The 20,350-nt window shown below is 43.4% G+C and overlaps 1 protein-coding gene across 5 annotated transcripts in view; it reads left to right on the top strand.

The window, feature by feature from the left end:
* The window catches only part of bcl9l (bcl9 like), a 44,347-nt gene that overhangs the window by 20,696 nt on the left and 3,301 nt on the right, over window positions 1–20,350 (top strand). The window contains exons 2-8 of one of the 5 annotated variants that reach the window (XM_074640455.1): window positions 4,190–4,287; window positions 9,334–9,407; window positions 10,449–10,804; window positions 15,533–15,655; window positions 16,031–16,205; window positions 17,477–17,561; window positions 17,907–20,322. In XM_074640455.1, coding sequence (XP_074496556.1) covers window positions 9,403–9,407; window positions 10,449–10,804; window positions 15,533–15,655; window positions 16,031–16,205; window positions 17,477–17,561; window positions 17,907–20,322 — 3,160 coding nt within the window. In that variant the 5' untranslated portion in view covers window positions 4,190–4,287; window positions 9,334–9,402. Of the gene's footprint in view, window positions 1–4,189; window positions 4,288–9,317; window positions 9,408–10,394; window positions 10,805–15,532; window positions 15,656–16,030; window positions 16,206–17,476; window positions 17,562–17,906; window positions 20,323–20,350 lie in introns of those variants that run through there. The other 4 variants (XM_074640459.1, XM_074640454.1, XM_074640458.1 and 1 more) reach the window with 4 other exon arrangements.

The following is a 20,350-nucleotide window of genomic DNA, read 5'->3' as shown; positions in this document are numbered from 1 at the left end:
TGTTTTTAATAATATTTACAAATTACCACACAGTTCTTACCCTTTTTTGTCTTAAATAAATATAAATCACATTTATTATGAAGTTAAATGGCCATTAAAAGGCAAACTCTATGTAGAAAGAAAGGGCTGTCAGCAACAGCAAAAACACAGCTGACAGGTAGCTCCGGGACGCTCCCGAGACGTGGGTAACTCGCGTCTAGTGTGAACACCCTAGGTGGGCATGACGCGGCCACGACGTGACGCTGCCGTCACGCGAGCATGATGCGCGCTGTGTGGCCCCGGCGTAAGGTGACACAAACACAGCAATTCTTATTATCAGGTGATTATACATTAAATAAAACATACTTATTAATATTATATTCCTTTTCTGTCAATAGATCCCTCTAATTGTTTCACACTGGTCCTTTAAGGAAACAATGCCAAATATAAATGAGAAAGAGCGTTCAGATGAGAGAATTTGCAATGTTATTATTATTATATTATTATAATAACTGTTATTATAATTGATATTTTGATATAGTTACACCATTGTTTGTCTCTTATCAGCCACGTGGTCCACTGGCTCTATATGGAGAATATGCAATATTCTACTCCCAACAGTGTTTTAAACATCATTTTTATGTTTAGGTGCCTGTTGCATAAAAAAGTTCCTCAAATGTTCAACGCTGCATCATTCAGTACAGCTGATAACATTCACAGCTGATCACTTTCACTATCATACATTTTTTGACATGAATGTTGGAAGCGGCTGTCTCAGATAATAAATTGATAAAGACTGAAGAAGGACTTGGTAGACGCTGCAAGGATATGTTTTAACTTAGAGTAGTCCTTCACAGAGGATTTATTTAGTTAACAGTCATCCATGTTGTGTTAGCCGTGGCCTTGTCCGACGTTACAGAGCACGTTTATCTTATTTTCCTTCTCTTGGGCTCTTCGACTGGCGCCATGCGCAAATGCAGTTTTGTTAACTAGCTGATGTCAAAAAAAGTCTCAACTGTGCATGTGTGTGTAACTGTGGGCGCTCCTGCGTCAATACACATTATTCATTCATCAGTACTGTTAAACACTCTGGCCTCAGTGTTTACTGGTGTCGATCCACAGAGCAGCACTGTGGCATCTGTGTTTTGGACTTGGCTTCGTATTTTGTTCTCACTGTTGGCCCTGACTTCCCAGGGCTCTCTGGGTCTATTAATACCAGCTCGCTCTAAAAATACAGAGTACTGTGTGACCCACTGGGACTAAATAGGAGCTCAACCTCTTACCGTAGGCACACTGACATGGCAGTCATAAATTCTGACCTGTATTATAGTTGCTGTACTGGGATCCACACTGAAACCTGGAAATCAAATCACCCTTGAGTTTTCTTGAAAAACAACATCCGTGGATGGTCAGCTGAAAAAAAATAAATAAATAGAATATCAGTATTTGACACACTTTTCACAATTCATTTAAATCATTCATCAAACCTACCGGCCTTACTTGTTGCCATTGATGTTGAAAGAATGTAGGGTTTGTGTGTATTTGTCTGACGCGTTTGCCTGCTATGTGCGTATATGTACCTATCATCATGGCCCTAAATGAGTTGGCTTTATACGTAAAGACCATGTGCTATGGATTTTAAAACTCATTGAATTATTTCCCTAATTTGTTTGGAGCTGCAATTGGATGCATCTGGACAGGGTCCAACTGTTAAATTAAATTTGTTTCCCAAACCAGTTGTGAAACTGTCAAATGAGAAAAAGGGAAATGGAGAACATGTTATGCCCCAACGCATTTGTTGATTGGATAACAGCTCACCATTGCGTAAACGTATGCCCAGCTGATCTCTGCTTTTACCAGGAGCAGCATGTTCCATTAAAGGCTTAATAAGTAGCTCACATACTTAGAAGAAGGCAATAAGACGAAACAATGTAAATCGGGGCGTGAACATAATAATGCCAGCCCACATATTTTTGTATGTCAGATTCTCTACTGGCTCCATGTCTCATGGGCACGTAATCAACAGGTGTCAGATGGTGTGGATTCTTTAACTAGATGCATTTTGGTCACATTGTGCACACCATAAGTCTTGGCAGTAATAGAGTGCTCCAGGAATGAGTCCTAAAACCCGGAAATGAGTTAACATTCTAGCATATCTGGTTCCTTTGTCTGGAAGTCGATGTTTTTTTTTAATGTTTTTTTATTTAGATGCCTTAATAAGGTCTGTGGTTATCACAAGCTGAATAGGTTTTAACGTTTTTGTCTACGACGAAAAAAATATATCAATAAATATCCCACTCTTTAATTTCGAAGCCTTTATGTGTCTTAAAAAAGGCGGTTGCTAACAAGTGGCTAAATGAGACTACTAAACATCATCACGACGACTCGTCCGCCTTTACAGCCTCGTTGTGTTTACTCGCGCTCATGTGGTGTAGTTCCTTTATAGCCTAACGTTAGCTTTTTACTTCTGGTGATTGCATTCACACTTCAAAAATCATAGAAGTAGGGTTCATTTGCGGAGATTATTTTGCTGAACAAAACCTGTAAGTATTATAAATGTTTGTTTGCCACAGCGATTTTTTTCTGCCATAACCCAAAACCCGATGGAAAAATCCCATTGGCTTTTCTTTGAGGGAACCCAGGGTGATGTTAACTTTCTGGTTGACCTACAAAAATACGTCATCCCTGAAGCACTCTATGAATTGCCATGAATAAGTTTTGTGTGGCATGCATGTCCCTTAAAGGACCTGTGTGTAACATCTATTGGCAGAAATGGAATATACTATTAGTATATTTTCTTTAGTGTATAATCACCTGAAAAGTTCATGCTCTAGATATAAGGGGTTCAGGGTGTTACTTAGCAAACTTATCCCGATAACTCCGACTACGTCTGCATTGAGCTGTTTTATAGGAAAATGATTTTCGTCCATATTAGTGTTTCCAGAGGCCTGTACTACGAAGCAGGATTTGGCGTTAGCGAGCTAACTTCAGGTTTAACCCTTCAGGGTTTTCAGTCCTACGACGGAGGTTCACCTCTTACCGGGGAACATCACCATGGTAACTTATGCTGAACAGCTAACCTGCTCCGGAGCAGGTTATGTTCCAGATAAGAGATCAGCTCGTATAAAAGCACCACCTACTGACCAATCAAAGCTCGGGGCACAGATCGTATGATAATATTAAACAAATACGAAGAAGTTAAAGTCTGTAGGTGCTTACCGCTTTGAATTATGTTTTTATTAGGGCTGTCAATAGATTAAAATATTTAATCGCGATTAATCGCACATTTTTTGTACCTTAAAGGGAGATTAGTCAAGTAAGTATTTAATCCTCTTATCAACATGGGAGTGGAAAAATATGCTTGCTTTATACAAATGTATGTGTATATTTATTATTGGAAATCATTTAACAACACAACACAATGACAGATATTGTCCAGAAACCCTCACAGGTACTGCATTTAGCATAAAAAATATGTTCAAATCATAACATGGCAAACTGCAGCCCAACAGGCAACAACAGCTGTCAGTGTGTCAGTGTGCTGACTTGACTATGACTTGCCCCAAACTGCATGTGATTATCATAAAGTGGGCATGTCTGTAAAGGGGAGACTCGTGAGTACCCATAGAACCCATTTACATTCACATATCTGGAGGTCAGAGGTCAAGGGCTCCCTTTTGAAAATGGCCATGACAGTTTTTCCTCGCCAAAATTTAGCGCAAGTTTGGAGCGTTATTAATCCTTCGCGACGAGCTAGTATGACATGGTTGGTACCGATGGATTTCACTCTATATTCACTCTAGCTTTAAAAGTGAGCCCACTACAACCTCCGGAAGATCGATTGTGTTAATGCATTAAAGAAATTAGTGGCGTTAAAACTAATTTACGTTAACGTGTTATCTTTGACGGCGCTAGTTTTTATATTTCTTTCTTTCATTGCTCCCAAGTCTGTTTCACACCACCGGAGTTGGGGACGCAGCTGAGAGAAGGCTGAAATAGTCATAAATGCCACATCATTACCAGAGGGCATAATGAAGTGAAGTGGTTGTGAGGGTTAGTTAAGCCAGAAAACGAGGCGATACCCTGGGTATGTTGAACTCGCTTCGTAGTACAGGCCTCAGGTATGTGTGATTAATGCTCTCTACATAACAAGCTAAACTGGGGTTTGTACATTTCCAAACTGTGCCAACATGCTCTTTTTTTTTTACAGTAAGACGTCTTCATCAGGTTTCATATACATCCATAATCTCTTCCCGCATATCCTCTTCAGGGTCGCTGGGGGCTGAAGCCTATCCCAGTTCAACTTAGGTGAGAAGTTTTTCAAAGACTTTCACATTTAGTGTCAAATGTTGGTCATTTGATCTCTTTTCCTATCTATATCATCTATTGGTTAAAGCAGTGGTTCCCATCCTTTTGTCCTTGAAGCCCCCCCTACTTGTATCTGAGAAAAGCTGAGCCCCGTCAAGCGGGAGATCAAATAGGTGTTTTAGCACAATGAACATGTTTTTGAAAGGCTTAACATCAACAAATATGGATTGAAGCAAAATATTTTATTAGTTAAAACATTTTGTGAATTTTTGAAATTATTACATCTATCTTTTTTCAATACATTTTGACTTTTGGTTATTGGAAATGTTTGGATAACCCGAGTCACAAATAAACCACTTGAATCTAATTCTACAACTAGAATAGGACTAATAATATTAGTGTAGCCTTATCTTTATCTGCAACTGTGCAAAATGTTGGGTTCAAACAGAATGTGTCCTACTAAGTAGCAAAACAATATATCTTTTTAAGTAGTTTTATATACAGACTTGTGTACATTATCCAGTAAGTGGAGTTTGATAAAGAAAGTTACAGTCTGTGAGGCCAGATGGTGATCTGCAACCTTGTCAACATGAACACAAAAGCTAGACTGAAAATGAACGTTCAAACCTGCTTTGGCAGAAACTGTGTGAGTGGATGAGGGGGAGGGAAAGTGAGAACACCTCCCTCAAGGGACATCAACATTGGTTTTATAACCTTGATTTATTGCAGATTAATTGCATAGCAGCCAGGTTGATTTGATAAATTCGTCGTTCAAATGTCACCGCAGTGAAGTACTAATCATTTTTCAAGCTACGTGTTAAATGTCTTGTTAGGTTTGTGTTTTGAGGTCAGGATGTAATGAATGCTGATGACACCAATTAAGTTTGGTGTTCGTAAACAGAAATGAGAGCTGAACATGCTAATCAGATTTTGCTTGTATGTACTGCTGTTATATACAGTACAGTACCTATAAAAGCAATTGAACCCCTTGGCATTTATCTGTTTTCAGTTTTACAGCTTTGAATCAAAGTGGATGTAATTTGGCTTTTTTTTTTTTTTACACTGATCAACAGAATAAAACTTGAATACTAAAGTAAAAACAAATCATCACAAATTGATGTAGGCTAAATTAAGTAAAAAGACAATAGAGTGCTACAGGAATGAGTCCTAAAACCCGGAAATGAGTTTGCATTTTAGCACTTCCGGTTCCCTCGTTTGGGAGTTGGAAATCAATGTTTTTTTTTTTAATGAATGGAATGGAAAAATCCCATTGGCTTTTTGTTGAGGGAACCCAGCGCAATGCTAACTTCCTGGTTGGCCTATAAAAATACGTTGTTCCTGCCCCACTCTGTACAAAATAGTAGAGACCATCTTGCAATGGGATCACATCAGCCGCAGTGTCAAATCTGGCCCCTTCCTCACTTCCGGCGACCTTGTTTGGACCATGCCCACCGTCGAACTCGACCATCATTTTGATCTAAACTACGCAACGATAAAGTTTTGTGACTGCCAAACCTTGGCAAAGTACTCGAAACCGCCTCTGTGGTAGTTCCCGATGCAGAAGGTGTCTCCAGGATGGCGACCTTGCTCGGACCATGCCCACCGCCGAACGCAACCATCATTTTGATCTAAACTACACACCGGAAAAGTTTTGTGACTGCATATTTCACGGTTGCGACGCTAAAAAATCTGTTTTGGTCAGACCGAAATACAAACACCTTGCAAAGTACTCAAAACCGCCTCTGTGGTAGTTCCCGCTACAGTAGGCATCTCAAGGATGGTGATCTTTTTCGGACCACGGCCACTTTCGAACTCAAGCTTCATTTTGAACTCAACTAATGTCTCGGGACTGCATCTTGCACGGTTGCGACGCTATCGCGGAGAGAAAATCTGTCCACAGACAGACAAAAATATACAGTACAACACCTGGCAAAGTAATCAAAACTGCCTCTGTGGTAGAACCAGGGTGTCTCCAGGACACACACAGACTCACAAGGTGAAAACAATACCAGCATCGCTGCCACGGCTGGTAACAAGTAGTACATACTCTACCAGGACACACCTGAGTCATCACTGGTGCAACCAGTTGTTTTGTGACATAATAACTTGAGATGACCTGTGTGTGTAATCAAGGTGTGACAATGATTTTTGGATCAATATGCCTCAAATAAATAACACTTACCCTCAGTTTACTCAAGTTAATAATCTGTACTAATAATCATAATATTCAGACCTTTTATGTAACAGGTCTAATCGGAAATAAACTCTCATAAAACATTGTGGTTTAATTGTATTCTCTTGTCTGCAGTGCACCGAAGTACTTTCCTCTAGATGTCGCAACACAAACTGGGTCTTGACGTTCTTCCAAATGAAATAATATCTGAAGCCTGTAAACAGCACTATACAAACAGAATTTCTTGGCTTGAATAGGGAAACCTGCTTTGTTTGAGACCTGCGACTGCATAACAGTTCAGTTAAACATTAATGCGCCAACCAAAAATTGCTAGCCACGCCAGCACCTTGTCTAGATATACTATTCCAGAAGGTCAAGGAATGACATTTATTGTACATTCTGTTATTCGTTAAGGGCAGATGGTTTGAATAGTTGCAATCATCTCCATTCATTGGTGTATTACCACTTCACAGAACCTAAAAACCCTCTCAAGTAAAAACTCATCCAGTCTGAAAAAGGCTTTAGCAGTTCTAAAGTCAGTGTAATGTTCCTTAGGGCTGATTACTTAAATGTATTCACATGGTAAGAAGGGGGGATAATAGTGCAAGGCCTAGCTCCAGGTTTACTAAATGTTGGATGAGCCTTTGATGACAAAGTTCTTCTTCAGGCTTTTCCCCTGTTGATCATATCAACTACAGCAGAAATGACTGGGAGTTAGTCTCCTTGATATCCACTAGCCTGGTATTCACTTTAGATAGGCCTATCTTTTCTTGACTGTCCACTCGAAGGTCAGCGACACACCATATGATTAGTCTGCCTCCACTTTGTGTTGCACAAAGCAAGTGAGTCACACTTTGTCAACAGGAGCGACGTCTGACTGTCCCCGCTTGAGTTAATGAGTGATGAAGTCCTCAGCCAACGAACAAGGCACCTTTCTGTGCCGACATGAGCCGGCGTTGGTTAATGACTAATTACAGCGCTGTGTTTACCATTACCTGTCGAGGTGAGTGAGTGGTACAGATGGTTCCGTAAGAGCAGGACAGCTGACCGTGTGCAGCGGTAGGATTGTGTCATCGGCCAAAAATGGAAACCAGTGGAAATGTTACACGCAGATCTGCATTATGTCAGCAGAGTGTCTCAGCTAGATGTTTTTGAACAGGCTGTGATGACTGTTTTGACCAGCTATTGTTCGCCAGCAACAGGTGTGGAAGGGTCTTGTTGAGACCTGCAACTGTTTTAATGCTCTGTGCACAAGCAGCTTTTGTTGGAGACACAGCGAGAAAGATTGTGTACAAGTAGTTTGTAGGCTGCACGCAAATTCTTCAGCTCATGGAGAAGCACACCCCCGGTTGCAAAGGTTAAAATCAGAAGCTTGGGGTTATGGACACGGGCAGGTGGCGGTGTCAAGAGGGCGTCAGCTCGCAGCTATGGACTTGGACCCAGAATGAAGCCTCATGTACTGTGTTCTTCCAATCTTAAAGCTGCAGTAGGCAGAATGTTTTTGGCATCATTGGGCAAAAATTCCATAATAACCTTTCAGCATATTGTAATTCAAGTGTTCTGAGAGATAACTAGACTTCTGCTCCTCCTTTCGAACATCTAGCCCGTGATGAGACACTTTGGCCAATCACAGGTCATTTCAGAGAGAGAGAGCGTTCCTATTGGCTGTTCATTCAACGGAGGCAGCTGTCAATCACTCGCAAACTCCAATCAAACGGTCAAACCAGGGAGAGCTGATCAAATATGAATTATTCTGTTACTGAAATGACTATTTCTCATGTAAATATTTTTCAGAAACATCTTGTAGTGTACTGTTCAGCTGTACAATGAGAAAGTTTGCTCTGGCTGGTGGGCGGTGCTTGGTATGTCCTCAACTGATCTCAACATGGCTGCCGGGTCACAAAAACAACACACAAAAACAGGCTAGTGCACTACACTACAAGATGTTTCTGAAAACATTTGAGATGAGAAATAGGCATTACAGTAACAGAATATTGATTCATATTTCATCAGCGCTGCCTAGTTTGACTGATTGATTGAGTTTGTGAGTGATTGACAGCTGCTCAGAGATGGTGAGGCTCCAGCTCGACTCTGATTGGTTGTTTTCCTCTGGTCTGTGAAATCCTGTAGAGGCCATTAGGAGCACCGGAGGACACAGAGGAATACGATTGTTTTCATATTACCTGTCTTGTAGACTACTGTCAGGATATAGTGACTGTTTTATAAAAATAACTTTTGTTAATCATATTTGCTCCAACCTGCTTAAATCCTGCTGAGTTTAAGGCTGTTTTTAGTCCCTAACAGTTGGATATCTTGAGAGCGGAGGCCTCGTCATCTGGGCTCTCAGGTCACACTAAAATAGATTAAAAACAAACGTGGGTAATGCTGATAGACCCATGAGGTTTGTCGTGTCTAAATAGGCTTAAAACTAAAATATAATAGCAGGTAATGAGATTTTGCCTGTTTTGCTCACACTCAAAAGAGTGAAACTGAGAGAATAAGTCTCTCTGAGCGAGGGAGGGAGGGAGAGACAGGTATTGCTGCAGACAGTGTTGTGGAATGTGTGGTGGAGTTTTTGTGGTTTGGTGGGTGGGACCTAAAACACTGCTGAGCTACTTCTGAGCTGCAGGTCCCTCCCCCGGCTCCAACTCGCTCTCTGCTCTGTTTCTCTTAAAGGAACAGTCACCTCACAGTGTGACTTCGGCCTTGCTCTCTTATCAAATCTTTGGCTTCTTCTTCTCTCTTTTTCTGTCTTCCCCTCATGAAGTTGATGTTGACCCACGGGCTGAGGACGCACACGCTGCCAGATAGCGCTGACTGTAAAGGTCGCTATCTGGCTCCGCTGATGATATTGCTCTCGTGTCGTCCCCCAGGTCCATGTGTGGTCAGTGAAGCGTCCTGGAGAGCAGCATGGCAGTGTATCAGCTGAGCGTCTGGTTGAGATGAGGTGAGTTTGCTCTAAAGGCCTGACCCGGAACCAGAGTTTATGTTGCCAATTATGTACTCGATGAAGGCACAATTTAAAGGTTTATCTTTAGAAAATAAAAAGCTGAAAAAGATCTATAAACTGTTGAGTAGCAATTTTTCTGATTATTTATTTTACATTTCCAAATTGCTTCTTGAGCAGTGGTCAGATTTGTATTATAGAAATGATCTGAATGTGTCTTTTAAAGCAGCAGTAGGCAGAATATTTTTGGCATCATTGGGCAAAAATTCCATAACAACCTTTCAGCATATTGTAATTCAAGTGTTCCGAGAGAAAACTAGACTTCTGCACCTCCTCATGGCTCTGTTTTCAGACTTTAGAAAATCTAGCCTGTGACGGGAGACTTTGGTCATTTCAGAGAGAAAGAGTGTTCCTATTGGCTGTTCATTCAACGGAGGCATCTGTCAATCACTTGCAAACTCCGGTCAAACTGTCGTGTAATGCCTATTTTTCACATACAATGTTTACAGAAACATCTTGTAGTGCACTGTTTAGCTGTAAAAAAAGTTTGTGTAATCTTGGTATTTCCTCAACTGATCTCAACATGGCTGCCGGGTCACAACTTGATGATACAAGATGATTCTGAAAACATTGTATGTGAAAAATAGACATTACAGTAACAGAATATTGATTCATATTAGATCAGCGCTGCCTAGTTTGACGGTTTGATCGGAGTTGCGATTGATTGACAGCTGCTCAGAGACGGCAAGGCTCCAGATCAGCTCTGATTGGTTGTTTTCCTCCGGAAGAAAAATCTTGCAGATACCATTAGAATGATTTTTTTCAGATTACCTGTCTCATGCACTACTGTCAGGATATAGTGACCGATTTATAAAAATAACTTTTTTTAATCAAATTCGCTCCAATCCTACCTACTGCTGCTTTAACTGTAGGGCCAATACAGAATACTGAAATACTGATGCCCATGATTCTTCTTTTCTCCATCAGTGCCGCCTGTAAACAATGTGAGCTCCACTGACAAACAGCTTTTCTCCACACCAGACCTCCACCTCAATCACCAGCCAATCAAATGCTCCAAGACAATAAACTGGCCAATCATGGCAAGCAGGTCACCGGTGACAGCCGATCCCAAATACCCAGTGCAAACCAGCAGGCTCAGCAGCAGCAGCAGGGAGCTGCCGGCCACCTGGGTCCAAAGGGCGTCGGCGCCGGGAGCCATGGAGTCAAAACCAACCAGATTTCCCCCGGCAACCCCGGGCTGAAGGCCGTCGGCCAATCGGCGAGCGGTGTCGGAGGGATGCTGAAAACCAAATCCAAGCGGGAGCGCAGCGTCTCCATCGACTCTGGCGAATCAAGAAGTGCCGTTCCTCCAGCCCTGGAGACAGATGCCAAAGGAGGTAAGGCACACACTCTCTGTCTATACTGTACGTCCCAGATGCTGACACAGTTTTTCGTCAGTGTTCTAAGTATGCAGAAGTTCACTTCCTTTACCTTCCTATCAGGCTAATCTTTACCCGAAACACAAGATTACGCGCGTCCGCCTCCTCCACAGCAGGAAGTGAATGTAAGGACCGAGAGGACAGAAGAACTTGTTTTCTCTCTCGCTGAAATGCCCTGACCTTTCAGCGAAGCATCAGAATTTCCCCCCCGGCTTTTGATAGTTTGTGCCCGCGCTGCAGTGACGTATCTCAGATGAAAAAGCATCTTAGCTTTCTGTAGTGCTCAGAGGGAAGAGAGGTGAGAGATGAGGTTGCGAAAACTTAGCAAGCCTAGAGAGGTTGTTATTAAAGCAGCAGACGCAGCGAGTGGGAGGGAAGAGTTAAAGTTCCCTTTGAGAGTGTCTTGGTAAATATTTGTGCTCAGTACCAAGTGTTTGATTTGCATTTGTTGGCTGTTGCTTATTTAAGCGTTTCACGTGAGCGTACGACTGTCGATGACAAAGTGATTTTGTGAAACTCATCTGGGCTTCCTGTACATGACTTGAACATCTTTAAACACACAAATACACACACTCACACACGCACTCTCAGAGGGAGAGGTGTGGTTCCAACACAAAGAGCGACAGTGGCTGAAAGAGGGAGAGAATGAAAGATAGGGTGGAGGATCATTAGAGGGGAAATCTCTTTTGGCTCCATTTGACCTCCACACACACACACACACACACACACACACACACACACACACACACACACACCCACACACACACACACACCCACACACACACCACACACGCTCTTTCTGTCTCGTTCCCTGTGATCTAATTTGTGCTTGTAGAAAAGTGCATTCAAATGAGACGCAAGCCTCCCTCCTCTTTACTTCAAATCCCTCCGCCACCAAACTTGGAAACCTGTAGAGAGTCGGTGAAAAATAGTCTGAACAGCGTCTTTTCTTTAGCGTCTATGTTTCTTGTTACACTAAATGCTGGTATCAAACACAGAAGACACGGTCAGCTCTTTCATACTGCCTCTCTGTGTAAAGGTAGCAGCCCTCCCTCTGCTGTCCGTTTCTCTGTATTGACACTGCACACTTCCTTCCTCCCTCACCAGTGCTCGAAGTGGGCCGGTACTCACCGGTACGCAGTAGGGATGCACCAATCCAACTTTTTCGGTCTCGATACCGATAGCGATACCTGGGCTTTGGTTGTTGGCCGATACCGAGTACCGATCTCATACCAGTGTATAACTAATGAGCTGTATGCCTCACTGTGTGGAAGTGACTGGGATCGTCCTTTAATGTGTAAGGCAATGTCAGGCTTGCCTTAAACATTGCTTTCCTAACTTTGTAAAACGAAATGTAACAAATAAATACATGGATATAAATGTGGTGAATACTTATTTATTATTAAATAATAAATCATACTCCAGCAACATCGCAAAAAAATATTCAAAATTATCAGGAATTACAATTCAAGTGTAAACCTTTTTAATGTAGCAACAGATTGGTCAAAAGTGAAACAGGAATTGAAAATGACAGTATATAATGTGTATAGTATTTAAACCTAGAATTGAATTTAATAGATCGGCTCCATTGTCAACGATATCCGATCCAGCTATTTGAGTCAGTATCGGCCCGATATCCGACCCGGTATCGGTGCATCCCTAGTACGCAGTACCGGCACTTCTTCGTTTTATTCCTCGGCGTACCATGACTTTTTCTTGCGTACCGGCACTTCTCGAATGCTCTGGGAGATTCATAATCATACACACAGTGCCAACATATTTGCGCCGCCCCTCATAAGCCGTATGAACACAAAAACTATGTGGAGAGCCGACGAACGGCACGGGGGAGGGGGGTTGTGAACGAGGGGGTTGTGATTTATTGATAGAATACGTCCTTCGCGTCCCTTTTGTAAAATAACGAGTGAACTGTTGGTCATAATTATTTTTAATTGTGAACAAATATAATTAATGGAACATTATTTAAAAAGTTTGAGATGATTATATGATTTTTACAGGGCAAATATTTTCAGAAGAATTAAATGTTCAGACGCAGGCTGTGATATATGTAAATAAGGGCTGTCAATCCATTAAAATGTATATAATTAATCTCATGATTGTCCGTAGTTAATTGCGATTAATCGCAAATTAATCACACTTTTTTTTTATCTGTTCATAATGTACCTTAAAGGGAGATTTGTCAAGTATTTAATTATCAACATGGGAGTGGGCAAATATAATATTCAAATGTATGTATGTATATATTTAGAATTGGAAATCAAGTAACAACACAAAACAATGACAGATATTGTCCAGAAACCCTCACAGGTACTGCATTTAGCATAAAACAATATGCTCAAACCATGACATGGCAAACCGCAGCCCAACAGGCAACAACAGCTGTCAGTGTGTCAGTGTGCTGACTTGACTATGACTTGCCCCCAAACTGCATGTGATTATCATAAAGTGGGCATGTCTGTAAAGGGGAGACTCGTGGGTACCCATAGAACCCATTTACATTCACTGATTTCGAGGTCAGAGGTCAAGGGACCCCTTTGAAAATGGCCATGACATTTTTTCCTCACAAAATTTAGCGTAAGTTTGGAGCGCTATTTAACCTCCTTTGTTACAAGTTAGTATGACCTGGTTGGTACCGATGGATTCCTTAGGTTTTCTAGTTTCATATGATACACATTTTCATACGAGTCCGGCTGAACCTAAAAATCGCAAGTGGCGTTAATGCGTTAAAAAATTGGTGGCGTTAAAACAAATTTGCGTCAACGCATTATTATCGCATTAACTTTGACAGCCCTAGCCTAAAAAATAAAATTACTATTCAACTGTTTTGTCTTTGAGCTTTTTTGGAGTTTTTTATGTTAATAATAATAATGGTCCAAAATTATCATTAAAAATGAGTTTTAAGTGTAACACCTTCAACTTTTCTTATACAATATCTCCTAGTATCTTTTATTCACTGTAGATCTTCAGAATGCATCTCTATATAATATGTAGGAGCATCCTGACTGAAGAGCTCACACACCTCAGCTCTGCATGCATACCTGCCTGACTGCCTGGCTGCTGTTGATTCCAGACCATAGGCATCCTATAATATATTATAGAGAGACACAAATAGCTATGACTACACAAATAAGATACAAATAACACAGTATAGCACTTTAACTATTAACACTATGGGTAAATATACAAACACACCACCCTAGAATGTTCCAGTGTGATATTATTGGAGCATTATAGGCCTACTATAGAAGATGCATAGCCCAAGTATAATAATTGCAATAAAATCACAACTTATTATGACTGACACAGTACAACATGCTTAAATACATAATGTATAAATAAATAGAGCAAGATACTGCTGATACTGGCCGATACACACACACACACACACACACACACACACCAACATGTGAATAAGACGAGTATTGGCACTTATTTTCTTCCACTTCAAGCACTGTTCCTTATTGTACATTCACACATCTTTTAAGTCTGTGGTTGCCCGAGCTCATCTGATGTGTTTATAGGGAGGTAGTGATGTTTGGTAATGAACCTGAAAAATCGTCACTGATTTGTTTATAGAGCTTCTCTAAATATGTGACAGTAATCAGGGATATTGCCGGAGTACTTTTCTTTCCCGTCACCAGTTGGAGTTTAAACCCACTGTTGTGTTTGCCGTCAGAAGTTGGTTCCGCCTCTTCTACTGCAGGTTACCTTCTGGAAATGTTAAAAGCTGCTGCGTATCTCTTGCAGCTGTTTGCACCCACTGGTGCACAGCAGCTTGTTCATCCACCAAGTCATAATTACACCATCTGAGAAGGCTCAGTTCATGCTTCTGAAAACATCTGCATCTGCAGATGTGATTAGCATGCATGGCATTTATTTTGTCGCGTAAAGAAATGGAAACCATTCACAGTCACATTCACACCTACGGGCAATTCAGAGTCAACAATGAACCTAACCTGCATGTCTTTGGGCTGTGGGGGGGAGCCGGAAAACACCCACGCTAACACGGAGAGAACAAGCAAACTCCGCACAGAAGGGCCCCAAGCAAGATTCGAACCTGCGACCCTCTTGCTGTGAGGCGCCACCGTGCAGCCCCTGAGCAAATATGATGGTTATTTTTATAAAAATATCCTGATAGTAGTGCATGAGACAGATGCGATGTGAAAAAATCATCATGTCCATCCTCCTGTGCTCCTAATGGCATGCAAGATTCTACCATGCCCGAACAAAAACAACTAATCAGAGCCGAGCCGTCTCTGAACAGCTGTCAATCACTCCGAACTCTGATCAAATGGTCAAACTAAGCAGAGCTGATCAAATATGAATCAATATTCTGTTACTGTAATGTCTATTTCTCTCCTCAAATGTTTCCAGAAACATCTTGTAGTGTACTGTTTAGATGTAAAATGAGAATGTTTGTGGCCCTGCAGCCATGTTGAAAACAGTTGAGCCAAAACCAAGCACCGCCCACCAGCCGGTGGCTCTGACTGGGTGTTTTCCTTCGGCGCTGTGAAGTCTTTTTGAGCACTGGGAGGACACAACGGCTACTTTTTTGTTTTTATCATAATTGCTCAAAGTTCCCGACTGCCGCTTTAAAGGGACAATACTATGACAGTTGTTGTCCAGGTGGTGATGTGTGTGTGTGTGTGTTTGTGTATTATCCTCTAGAGGGTGTTATGCGCAGTAAGCGGCGCTGTGTTCTGGAGAAGAAGCAGCCATATAGTGGAGATGAATGGTGCTCTGGACCCGACACAGAGGAAGATGAAGACAAGCTGCACACTGCGACCCACCGTGAGTCTTTCTGTCTCCACAGAGGGGGGGAACACATGGCCAGCTGCTGTTGTCTGAATGCAGCACAGTCCTCACCAACAATAGTGTCAATGTGACCACAACTTTGAAGGCCGCATTAATTATATGTAGAAATCCTCTGCCCAGTCTCCATTCAATTTCTACAGGTTAAAGCTGTTAATCATCCGTAGCTGTTGTCAGATCCTGCACACACACACTGAGAGAAAGTGCTATGCTGTTCCTCTCCACTGATTTGACACTGACTTTACATGTGTTTTAGCTCCATCTAGTGTTTTGATGTTGTAGCGATTATAAACAATTATAAACCAGGATACCACTGTGACCAAATTAAACCGGTGTGCTGCTGATTTTTCTTAGGAGAGCGGGGGCTGGCAGGTCCTATCCAAGGGCTCTCTGATCGCCTGTCTGCAGGGCCCGTGTCTGAACCTGCAGGTCCTGTAATGGGATGTGTTGTGGGACCGGGGCTAAAGGCAGAGCCACCTCAGCCTTCACAGCAAGTGGTGTACGTTTTCACGACCAGCCTAGCCAACAGGTGAGAACTATTTGCAGGCCTGACATGCAGGTGATTATTCACATCAGTAGCGGTGACTGGATTTTCTTTAGGCCTTTCCCATTTCCCAGTTTGTACATCCTTGGCTCCTTTCCTCGACTCCTCTCCTCGCGTCTTAGTCCCTCATCCCGCGGGAGATGCGAGCGAGGAGTCGAGGAAGAGATGTGAGGACGGAGGAGTCGAGGAGACATCCTTGTATAGTAGATGTCATTTTAAAGCAACGTCATTTAAATATGACCTGTGGCACAGCTGCATCAGCTGTCCATTGTTTTGTTATACCGCTCTATTTTCTGATCTCTGTCAGATGAGCAGAACAGTGTTCATGACAACTTACAGGCTATATTTACTATTACTGATTCAATTCACAACGTGTTCAAATGAAACCCGCGAGCTCGTGTTTATAACATGGGAAGTCTTGTACACGATATGCTTGGCGTTCAAGTGGTTAAGTCGTGAGAACACCGCTGCTAAGCAACAGCGATATTAACGTTATTGTCAGTGTCTAGAAGCCACAGAGGCTAACAATTTAACAAGCTAGGAAGGCGGTAACATAATGCAGTAAATGCAAAGGCATAATGACAGAGGAAAAAGATGAGGCCGTTGGGAGTATCAACATTTTCCTCAGACAGATTATAAAATTACAAAGAAAAACAATATATGACTAAAATTACAATATATGAACTAGGCTTGCCGCGGTAGTCGGTGTTACCGGTGTTACACGGTGGTCAGGCATACACCAATTACATTACTTGCCCACCGCCCCCACCGTCGTTTTGCTTGTTTTATAGAAATAAAACCCATTTGGTTCATTTTCTCGTACCAGCGCTGTGTTATCAGTACATAGTCGGACAACGGACGCTACAACCTGAAAGTGAAAGTGTCTGCTACGTACGGAGTCTCAGCTCAGAGCAGCAGGAGTCAGATTTCACACACACACACACACACACACACGCACACACACACACACACACACACACACACACACACACACATCACACACGCTTATCCGCCAATATTTCAGATTTGAACAGAATGCTATAAGGGAACCGTAACATTAAGGAGGCAATCGCGGTCACAGCCGGTGTGCCAGAGGTGCGAGGAGACAAGGACATGAGAAACAGCCTGTATCTTCTATTAACCAACCCACATGTTTTTATTTTATTTTTTATTTTGTTTAGATCTCCAGTTCAACACTGAATTGCGTAACTGCTGTAAACATTTAATTTGCAATATTGCTCTTATTTGTTTGACAGCGCTGCAGAGGCCGTGATGAAGGGACAGAGCGATTCCATCCTTCTGTTTCACCAGCAAAATGTTTCACGCACCAAGTTGGAACAGGTCAGACATCCACAGCTCAGCGGCAAATTAAACAAAATGTCAAGTTTGAGTGCAATCTTGAGTGTAAGTGTTTTTCCACAGTAAAACCACAGATGCAAAGTATGTGGTGAGGTTAATTTGTTTAGCTATTATGGTCTCCGGTACATATTTGTTCCTGTTTCTATTAGCAGTTGTTGTGACTGCTTGTACTGAGAAAGTGAAGTGCACTGTGCATGTGTTGTTTTGGCAAATTAACAAATAGACGATACACTGTATAATATAATAACAACAATTACTACTTTTAAAAGTAACAATAATGTACATTATGTAATGTAATGTTAGTTTTTTTCCTTATGTCTGCCACAGGGCCACCCATCAGGGAAGCTTCCTAACCTATCTGAGAAGGTAAACTCCAGCAGCTCTCCACCCACAGGCACCCCCAAATCCCAAAGTGGAACTCCGCGACCAGCCTCTGCAGGCATTGGAGGCCCGTTGCATCGTGCAGGGACACCGTCATCAGCAGGACACTCCGATAATGAATCCCCTCAGACCAGACCTGGTGGAGCCTCCAGCAATAACAACAACATCGTCGCCCATCGGTCAGAGGGAGGGAGCACGACCACACCCGCAGGCCCAGTCCCAGGAACTGGAGATGGGGAGGGTGCAGGGGGTATGTCTCTTCCCGTTGCTACTGTTTCTCCCTCGGGAAGTCCCTCCATCCTTTCTGCACACCTACAGGGCGATACAGGCCAGAGGGGTGGCCCAGGGAACATGGATGGTCTTTCCAAAGAACAGCTGGAACACAGGGAGCGCTCTTTGCAGACACTGAGAGACATAGAGAGGCTGCTTCTACGCAGTGGGGCAGGTGGAGGCCCTGGAGACACAGGAGGCCCCAACAACAATGCTGGTAATAACCCCTCCAACCTAAATAATAACAACAATACTGATAGGAGCGGTATTCTCGAGGACCGTGACAATGGTACTAATAGCTCTGGAAATTGCAGTAGCGGTAATATGCTGTCGGCGGCCTTGGCTCCGATGGGAGGGATGAAGAAATATGAAGAACCCCTCCAGTCCATCATTTCTCAAACACAGTCCCTCACTGGACCTGCCCTTGACAGCCCCCAAATGGACTCTCACCACAACCTACCACAACACCCCCATCACCAGCTGTCACCCGGGGTCGACATGGGTCCCTTACTTGGACCAGATGGGCTGACCCCAGAGCAAATGGCGTGGAGGAAACTTCAAGAAGAATACTACCAAGAGAAGAGACGGCAACAGGAAATACAGCCCCCCACGCATCCACAGCACTTTAGAATGATGACCGAGATTGGCATGCACGGAGGTCCTATGATGATGAGAGGACCCCCTCCTCCCTACCACAGCAAGCCTGGAGAGCAGCAGTGGGGTCCTGGCAACATGATGGGAGGAGGAATGGGTGGAAATGCACGAATGATAGACATGCACCAAGAGGGACCCCGCGGCCCAAGGTTCCTGGGACAGATGCAGAGAGGGCCACCTGGGGGAGGCGGGTTCCCTGGTAGTAAAGGGGGAGTTTTATCAGTGGAGGGTCTAGGACCCCAAAGGCCCACCAGGCCAGGGATGATTTGGCTCGACGATATGCCCAACAACATAGGCGGTGGAGGTCCCTTTCATGGTTGCTACCCTGGTGGACCTCCTCAGCACTTGCAAGGTGACCAAGAACACCTGTTAACACATGAGGAAATGTTTCGCCTCATGGAGAAACGGCAGATGCAGGGGCTTCCCAGGTTCGAACTTGAGAGATTAGCTAAACAGCAGCAACAGGGCAACCTGGGCTCCAGAATTATGGATAATCCTGGGGGCCCAGACTTTCACAATTTGGGAATGGGCCGGGGTCCACCCTCCACTAGAGGTGATCCCATGGACTTTCCTGGTTCGCGGGACATTATGGTCTCTCCTGGAGGGGGTCCTCAGATGAGAGACCTGGTGGATTCTCCACTGGGGAGCAGCCTCACAATGAACATGAACCAACAGATGAATGTTCAGCAACAACAGCAGATGATGCTATCTCAGAAGCTTAGAGGAGGTCCCGCTGTAGGGGGGCATTTAGGTGAAATGTTTAGCCCTGGAGAGATTTCACGAATCAGGGCTTCACAGAATGGAAGAGGAGGAAATAAGGGAATGATTCCAGGACCTGATGGCCCCTTCCAGTTTCCCAATCATGGTCCCTTTTCTGGAGGACAGGTGGAAGGGCCCTATCTTCAACAACCTGGCCCCGAGATGTTTGGGCCTGACCAGCAAGGTCACAATCAAATGGGAGGTACATCGCGGCTTAGTCATATGCCGATGACTGGAGGCTTCAGGGGAGTAGACCTCGGTCCTAGGCACCCCTCTGACCTATCAATCAATGTCAACCCCCTGAGCTCTCCTTCAGTGCCTCGTCCACATCAGCTCAAATCTCCATCCCTCAACCAAGAGCCATCTCCTCTTATACCCTCCCCCTCTGCTCCAGGACTGAAGTCCCCCTCACACATCTCCTCTGCAGGGCATCACCCCAATCTTCCCCCTGCGTCTGGCGCTGGGACTCCTTCCTCTTCTTCCATGAAGTCTCCCCAGATAATGGGGTCTTCCAACCTTGGGTTGCACTCTCCGTCTGCCTCTCCAGGACATCTTAAGTCCCCTGCCATGGCTGTGGGCTCTCCAGGGTGGGCGTCTCCTAAAACGGCTCTTCCAAGTCCAGGTGGTCCAATCAGTGGGAAGGTAGTGGGCAATGGAGGAAGTAGTTCCACTGACACAGGTACACTCAAAATCCAAGATTACATAGG

The sequence above is a fragment of the Sebastes fasciatus genome, chromosome 7 (assembly GCF_043250625.1).
Source record: "Sebastes fasciatus isolate fSebFas1 chromosome 7, fSebFas1.pri, whole genome shotgun sequence".
Taxonomy (NCBI): domain Eukaryota; kingdom Metazoa; phylum Chordata; class Actinopteri; order Perciformes; family Sebastidae; genus Sebastes; species Sebastes fasciatus.
This window is presented reverse-complemented; position numbering and strand designations above follow the sequence as displayed.